The sequence below is a fragment of the Nanorana parkeri genome, unplaced genomic scaffold (assembly GCF_000935625.1).
Source record: "Nanorana parkeri isolate BGI_ZX_2015 unplaced genomic scaffold, ASM93562v1 scaffold1700, whole genome shotgun sequence".
Classification (NCBI taxonomy): Eukaryota; Metazoa; Chordata; class Amphibia; order Anura; family Dicroglossidae; genus Nanorana; species Nanorana parkeri.
The window spans coordinates 311,320-319,386 of NW_017307968.1; the positions used below are offsets into that span (position 1 = coordinate 311,320).

General features: G+C 47.8%; 1 protein-coding gene across 1 annotated transcript; it reads left to right on the plus strand.

Annotated features, from left to right (window-relative positions):
* Positions 1 to 865: 865 nt before the first annotated feature.
* TOR2A (torsin family 2 member A) lies at positions 866 to 6,923 on the plus strand. Its single transcript, XM_018571201.1, has 5 exons — positions 866 to 1,024; positions 1,961 to 2,226; positions 3,459 to 3,634; positions 4,771 to 4,898; positions 6,449 to 6,923. The coding sequence occupies exons 1-5, from the start codon at positions 895 to 897 to the stop codon at positions 6,691 to 6,693; spliced, it is 945 nt and encodes a 314-aa protein (XP_018426703.1). The 5' UTR covers positions 866 to 894; the 3' UTR covers positions 6,694 to 6,923.
* Positions 6,924 to 8,067: the final 1,144 nt, after the last annotated feature.

Here is an 8,067-nt window from a genome sequence, read left to right on the forward strand (position 1 = left end):
GTTGCTAGGGTGAGCACCATTGCATGATAGGGCACCACACAATGTCAATAGTTGCAAGGTCAAGTGTCAGTGGCTGCTAGGGCACCACACGACATAATTGGTTGCTAGGACAAGCGCCATTGGATACTAGGGCACCACATAACCTCATTGATTGCTAGGATGAGCATCACTGGTTACTAGGGCACCACATAACATCATTAGTTGCTAGGATGAGTGACATTGCATGCTAGGGCACCACACATCATTAGTTGCCAGGAGGAGCCTCATTGGTTGCTAGGACACCACACATGTCATAAGTTGCTAGGGCACAACATAACATCAATGGTTGCTAGGACAAGCATCGCCACTGCAAGGTGTTCACAATGTAGCTACACATATGTGTTACACCATCCTTCCTGATGTGGACAATCAGCATGGCCCAAAATCCCAACCACAAAAGATGTCAGCGCCAGCCAGGGAGTTTGCACACATAACTTGAGGGAAAGCAACCATAGCTCTGCTTTACCCAAACACACCTGGAAAAGGGTTAGTATGAATTTTAAAAAAATATTACACACTGGGGGCCACAAGATGGGGGAGAGGTGGCACGTTAGTTGCTTGGTCATGCCTAGGCTCAGCTTTCCTTTACGTTTGTGGATGTACTGACTGACAGAGCATACACCCGGTACACACAGGATACAATGTCTGCTACATAAGAAAGACTGATCACAATCAGCATCATTCGACTGTGCTGTTGGAGGCATTATATACACACACGTCAGACTTCCTCTACCAACATGGCGGCCAGCTGCTGACATCGGCGGTCACGTGACGCCGAGGCCAACCATTAGCCCCGCTGAGAAGCTGAGGGGGGAAACGGACTACATTACCCGTCATGCCGCGGGTGAGGTGAGGATGGCTGGCCGTCTGGTGTTGTTGGTGCTGTGGGCTGCTGGCTCCGGGATGTGCTGGCAGCTGTCCTCCCTCCAATGCAGCCTGTACCCCAGCAGCTCCTGTGAGTGCGGTTTCCAGCCCAGCTTGGACGGTGAGTGAAAGAGCGACTAACAATTCTCTGGGCAGATCCGCCCCCCTCCGTGTACTAAATGGTATAGTCCACTGGTGGGGACGTTTCCCTTCATTTAAAGAGGCCCTCCAGAAACAAAGTCATGTGCGTCACGTGACTAGAGATCAGCTCTGTGTCATTATTAAAGGGTAACTCCACTTTTATACAACGACAGCCTTACAGCTCCCCCATTTGCCTTCCTCAAGATATGCCCCTTGTTCTTATCGGTGGGGGACCTGGTGCCTATGCTGGGGTTGACGCTGTTGCCTTCTGAGCCAGCGCGGCCACTGCATCTGTGGAGTCCTAATGGCAATGCCGGCATCTCCTTCCAGTCTTGGACTGTGGTGCCTTTATCATCAGGGCCTATGGAGAATAGACCGTACGTGTACAGCAACGAATGATGTAGGCTGCGGCTTCTGCATTTGGGCTGCCCACTGATCTGAGGCATGTACAAGGGGGGAGAATTATTATGGGCTGTAAAACCTAAGTTGTATATAAATAAAGTTATTCTTTAGGGCCCCTGTGCCATCTAAGGCGTGTGCCCTAGCGCCCACACATGCGTGTGAGTCGCCGTTTGCACTTTTCAGGGGATCTTTAAACTTTTTTTGCACGTTTTTATTATGCTTTTTCAGGCTTGAGTGTTACTAGGAGGAGGAGATGGTTCTTAGATGCAAAATTGTGCATTTTTCAGACGCTCACATTACAGTCTGTGGGGCTGAAAACGCACAATTCTGCCCTTTTAAGCGACCGGTGACGCAACGACAAGTCTCAGTGTTCAGAGCAAAGCATGTAGTGCACAGGGACCAAACCCATGCATGGCAAAAAAACATAAGAGGTAGGAAGGACTATTGAATGCGCTGCTAGAAAATTCTTTCCTTGTGCGTTTCTTTATCTTGTTGTCTGGTCTTGTCTTTGCAGCCTTGGAGTGTGACCTTGCTCGGAATTTGTTTGGGCAGCACCTGGCCCAGGAGCTGGTGGTGAAAGCTCTGAGGGAGTTTGTGGAGACGGATTACCCCAGCAAGCCGCTTGTATTATCCTTCCACGGCTGGAGTGGCACAGGCAAGACGTTCCTGAGTTCCCTGATGGTGAAACATTTGTACAGAGATGGAATCCGCAGCCCGTACGTCCATCACTTCTCTCCCATCCTGGACTTCCCTCATGCTCAGAATCTCGATCAGTACAAGGTGGGCCACCAAATGTTGTCTGATGGCTAATACCTTTCTTTCCGGCATTACACGTATGTGTCACCCTGGTGGGCGGGACTTTATACCAGCTGTATGCATGTGTGCGTCAGGCAGCCCCTATGGTTCAGTACCGAGAGCACGGTCTCTAGCACCCTCCGGGGGGGTCACACCCCACAGTGACATCATTGCGCATGCGCGATGACGTCACCACTGGCATACTCGATGACGTCATCGCGCATGCAAGGTCATCTAATTGACGCCTGCCGGTGGCCATCTTGGTGATGGATGCTGGCAGAGAGAGGAGGGGACTTCACCTGGCAGCATGAGGTATGCCGCTGGCTCCCCTCCTCTCTCCTTACACCGTTGGGTTCTCGGTCCATGTCCGAGTGCCTGACTTTTTAGAGGGGGGTGACACCAAAATGACTGTCAGTCATTTTGGTGTCACCCCTCCAATAGTGAATAAAGATGTCATCAGCACGACAGAAACTCATAAGTCCGTGCAAATCCATTTAATGATAGATGCCACTCGGAATATCAAGCACTTTCGGGGCCACGCAGGGTCCCCTTCATCAGGCTCAGAGTACACATCCAGGTGACACCCCTCCAATGGTGAGCCGCACCCCCCTTGTGATGCCACTGGTCACTATTTAAAACTGGGGGCCAGCTCCTGATCATGTGACAGCTCATCACATGATCGGGATGCCTGCCTCCAACTCCCAGCCTTAAGGAGTCAGCATCAGGGGGGTTAAAAGATACAGCTACTTCCCTTCCCCCTAAAGTCTTTTACTTGCCTGTCTATGCTCCTGCCAGATCCACACTGCGGGGCCCTCAGGAAGCCACACAGCAAACTCTCCCTGCCATGGAGGGAATCCATTTATATGGTGAGGCCGTCCATCACATGTCATAACAATACATGTAACACGGCCTCTCCATGGGAGTGAATGGGATTATTCCTCACCGAGCACAGTGTGGATCAGGCAGGGATGTAGGCTGGTGAGCAAAAGACTTTGGGGTTAAGGGGTAACGTAAAGCTGAACTCCAGTGATGGAAGGATCGGGATGACAGCACTGCACCTTTTATAAATGAGTTATCATTGCCAGCTCTCAGATCTCTATCCTGACAGCTCCCCTTTCTCACAGTGCAGGTGGACACATTGTGGAGACACGAGGAGGAAGACTGATTCATTGTTCTGATAAATGTCCATTGTCATGACTTGTATCTTCATCTTCTAGGAGAATCTCAAACAGTGGATCCAGGGTAACCTCACTGCTTGTGGCCGATCCTTGTTCCTGTTTGAGGAGATGGACAAAATGCACCCGGGGCTCATTGATGTCATCGTCCCCTTCCTGGGCCCGTCGTGGGTGGTGTTTGGCTCAAATTACAAGAAGGCTATATTTATCTTCATAAGGTTAGTGCTTGACCTCGTTCTTCAAGGAACTGGTCACCTTTATATTTATCTTCATAAGGTTAGTCCTTGACCTTGTTCTTCAAGGAACTGGTCAACCTTATATTTGTCTTCACAAGGTGGTCCGTGACCTCCTTCTTCAAAGAACTGGTCAACTTCATATTTAACTCTACAAGGTTAGTCCAGGACCTCGTTCTTCAAGAAACTAGTCACATGTATATATAAGGTTAGTCCATGATCTAGTGTTTTAAGGAACTGGTCACCTTTATATTTAGCCCTATAAGGTTAGTCCATGATCTTATTCTTCAAGGAACTGCACACTTTATATTTATCTTGATAAGGTTAGTCCATGACCTCCTTCAAAGAACTAGTCAACTTTATATTTAACCCTATAAGCTTAGTCCATGACCACGTTCTTCAAGAAACTAGTCACATTTTCTATATATATCAATTCTAATTATATATTCGTATCTTCATAAGGTTAGTCCTAGACCTAGTGTTTCAGTGTTTCAAGGAACTGGTCGCCTTTATATTTATATTCATCAGGTTAGTCCGTGATCTGGTGCTTTAGGGAACTGGTCACCTTTATATTTATCTTCATAAGGTTAGTCCACGACCTGGTGCTTTAAGGAACTGGTCACTTTTATATTTATCTTCATAAGGAACTGGTCACTTATATATATATCTTCATAGGGTTAGTCCGTGACCTGGTGCTTTATGGAACTGGTCACCTTTATATTTCTCTTCATAAGGAACTGGTGACCTTAGCTACAATTATTTACTTATGTTAAAAAGATTATTTTCTTGAAAGAACGACCTCCCACCCGCCAATACTCCTCTTTACCACGCTCCTTACTGCTTCTTTCTTCTGCCTGAACTGTCTGAAAAATAACAAAATGGTGTTTCCAGGTATACGGGAGCATGTGACCTCCTCTCAGGATGAGCAGCTTATTGCTAGGGCTGAATAACATCTGGTGAGAAAGTAGAAGGCTCCACAACATGCAGTGTTGCAGTAACACATTAATGTTATACACCACATCGAAAATGTGTGCTACGCCACTATATGAAATTGACCAAAATCCATCTTTGTTTAGGATGTGTATTCTGAGACGATCCCACTAATATACTTGTGTTTGCAGCAATTCAGGAGGAGATGACATCAATCGGGTAGCTCTGAAATTCTGGAGAGAACGCCGGGACAGAGAAGAGATCCAGCTGAGCGATGTAGGGCCGGCTATAGCCAACGCTGTGATATCAGACCGTGAACGTGAGTGCAGCTTACTGTCATAGACTGAACAATGTACTGTGCTTGTGTCACTGCAGCACCGTCACAATGGACAATACCCATGACATACACTATATTGCCAAAAGTATTGGGACGCCGGCCTTTACACGCACATGAACTTTAATGGCATCCTAGTCTTAGTCCGAAAGGTTCAATATTGAGTTGGCTCCGCCCTTTGCAGCTACAATAGCCTCAACTCTTCTGGGAAGGCGTCCACAAGGTTTAGGAGTGTGTCTATGGGAATGTTGGACCATTTGTGAGGTCAGGTACTGATGTTGGACGAGAAGGCCGGGCTCGCAGTCTCCACTCTAATTCATCCCAAAGGTGTTCTATCGGGTTGAGGTCAGGACTCTGTGCAGGCCAGTCAAGTTCCTCCACCACAAACTCCCCCATCCATGTCTTTATGGACCTTGCTTTGTGCACTGGTGCGCAGTCATGTCGGAACAGGAAGTGGCCATCCCCAAACTGGGAGCATGAAATTGTCCAAAATGTCTTGGTATGCTGATGCTTTAAGAGTTCCCTTCAATGGAACTAAGGGGCCAAGCCCAACCCCTGGACCCCCCCTCCTCCCCATAATCCCCCCTCCACCAAACTTTACACTTGGCACAATGCAGTCAGGCAAATACCGTTCTCCTGGATCAGCATGTGCTGAGCACGCTCTGTCATATTACATGGCCTACCACTTCGTGGCTAAGTTGCTGTTGTTCCCAGTTGCTTCGACTTTGTTATAATACCACTAACAGGTGACCGTGGGATATTTAGTAGCAAGGAAATGTCACGGAAAAAAAACCTTGAATCAATGATTTGGAGGGGCTTCCCAATACTTTTGCCAATATATATATAGATACATCTTTCAACTGTGCAAGTGTGGAGATTTAGCCTTTGTAAGCTCAGACACTGGCCAACACAGAATTTACATAGGGATTAGTGTTGGTGAAGGGGCTGTCAAGAGAACCTGCCACTTTGCCCTTAATGGGTAATAGATACAAACATGCATTAAAGGAGAACTATGAGGGGAGTGCTTTTCACTCCCCTCATAGTTCTAGCCGACCTGTGACAATGAGACTGTCACAGGTCGGCTCAGTAGATCGGGAGGTGAGCGAACACATACCGGCGTTCGCTCACCTCTTGATCCTGTCACGGCCCTCTGCCGTGTCAGGGGGAGGGGCTGGATTCCCCTCTCCCCCCCCCGATCCGCCAGCGCTGACTGGCGGAACGGACGGGGGAGGGGGCGGGTACAGCTGGCTCTGCCTCTAGATAGGCAGAGCCAGCTGTCACTCACGCAGCTGGGAGGATCCCGTCATCTAAGTCGGGATCCGCTCTGGCTGCGGCGTCTCAGTATACCGCGAGCTGTAGCTCGCGGTATACTGAGCTTAGGTTAACGGGAGGACGCTAGTTTGTGTCCTCCCGTTACCCTAAGGAGAACTATGGGGAAAAACACTGACCCCCATAGTTCTCCTTTTTAAGTGTATTACTCTGCCTGCCTGAGAAATCTCCTATGCTATTTACTATATGCGCATCTTCTTTGGCAGATGGCTTCTGGCGGTCCGAGATCATCAAGCAGAACCTCATAGACTTCATTGTGCCTTTTTTACCCCTGCGTCCTAACCACGTCAGACAGTGCGTTCGCAGTGAGCTGGTACAGCAACGCTTGGCGAATGAGAGAGATATTGTTCAGTCTGTGGCAGACAGTCTGGTTTACATTCCTGAAGCCGAAAAGGTTTTCTCATCGACGGGCTGCAAAACAATCCCATCTCGCATCAACTACTACCTTTGAGTGTCTGCCCTGCGTACAGGTAGAGGAGACTTGGAGACATCTCTATACAATGAGCCAAGCTTTGTCTCTCTAGAAACACCTCCGAGTCTCCCCTTGGTGGGAGATAGTGGCTGCTACGTCACCCGGCGTCTAGTTATCTAGGGAGGCTGCTGATTGCTACGTACAAAGTTCAGTGTGTTATGATGGCTCTGTGGAAATATTACCGGATAAGTGACCTGTTTACAAGGACTGAGCTGGAGAGATCAATGTCTTTCTTATCTCATTATATTTATTAATACAACGGTAGGTGCTACATGCTGACTGTGTCAAGGTACAAGTGTATAGGATACCCGTCTACTGTAAAACAGGGAATGGTCTTTTCCTGCTTGAGTGATGTCCCATGTGGGGATGGTTTGTCAGAGACTCTGGCAGTGCTGGCTGAAGTGTATCTTTGATCTGGTTCTGTTGGGTCATTGAACCAAATCTTACCTCTTTGAAGGAACACATAAGAGTAGGAGGAAGGTATCAGGGGATGGAGGGTGAGGAGGGCTGCTATTTCTTCTGAGTATCCTTGCTTTCTGGTGGAGCAATACCCCAACATTCCGTGTCCCCTTTATGTACCGTTTAGTCATGTCAGATTAGGATAACATTTATAATGAACTTTGGGAGACTTTTAATCTTTTTATCAAACGGACCACAGGCCTGCCTATGTGCGATCTGCCATATATACAGTCATACGCCATAGTGGATGAGTATCCTGTATTCAGGCAAGGTCGCCTAAGAGCTCGTCCTAACTGAAGATATCACTGTGTGAATTCCTCTCACTGTGCTAAACGCTCAGGGGGGAATTCATCAAAAGTGAAGCAGCTAAAATCTGGAGCAGTTGCCCATAGCAACCAATCAGCATCTCTCTTCAGTTTCGATTTGAAAATGAAAGCGAGAAGCTGATTGGTTGCCATGCACAGCTGCTCCAGATTTTAGCTGCTCCACTTTTGATAAATTCCCCTCTCAGTGTTTACTCATATATGGCCTGAGCCAGGGGTGGACACATTAATATGGAATTCAAGAGCCAGTCTGTCCAATCCAGGAGCCAGCTGATTTGTTTTTTAGAGCCAGTTCCATTGAAAGCAGTTAGAGAAAAACTCAAGAGTTAGGGGCCAGCTGTAATTTGTAAGGAGCATTGGCTACCTGGCTCCTGGGATTTGTCAAGCCTTGCCCTGAGCAAAACATCTACTCGTGGGTTACTGATAGTCACTTGTCCTCCTTGGGTTTACTTGCCCTTCAGGGATGGACATTGTATTTAATTTACAGCAGCGGTCACCAACCTTTCGGACCTCATGGACCACTAAATTCATAATTTTTTTTAATTACCACGGACCACTAATATGGAATTTT

Bases quoted from the DNA above. Each gene is read 5' to 3' on its own strand.
- TOR2A (XM_018571201.1), top strand. From the start codon at position 895: ATGGCTGGCCGTCTGGTGTTGTTGGTGCTGTGGGCTGCTGGCTCCGGG. The intron at 1,025-1,960 runs GTGAGTGAAAGA...TTGTCTTTGCAG, and splicing joins TTTCCAGCCCAGCTTGGACG to CCTTGGAGTGTGACCTTGCT. The intron at 4,899-6,448 runs GTGAGTGCAGCT...CTTCTTTGGCAG, and splicing joins TGTGATATCAGACCGTGAAC to ATGGCTTCTGGCGGTCCGAG.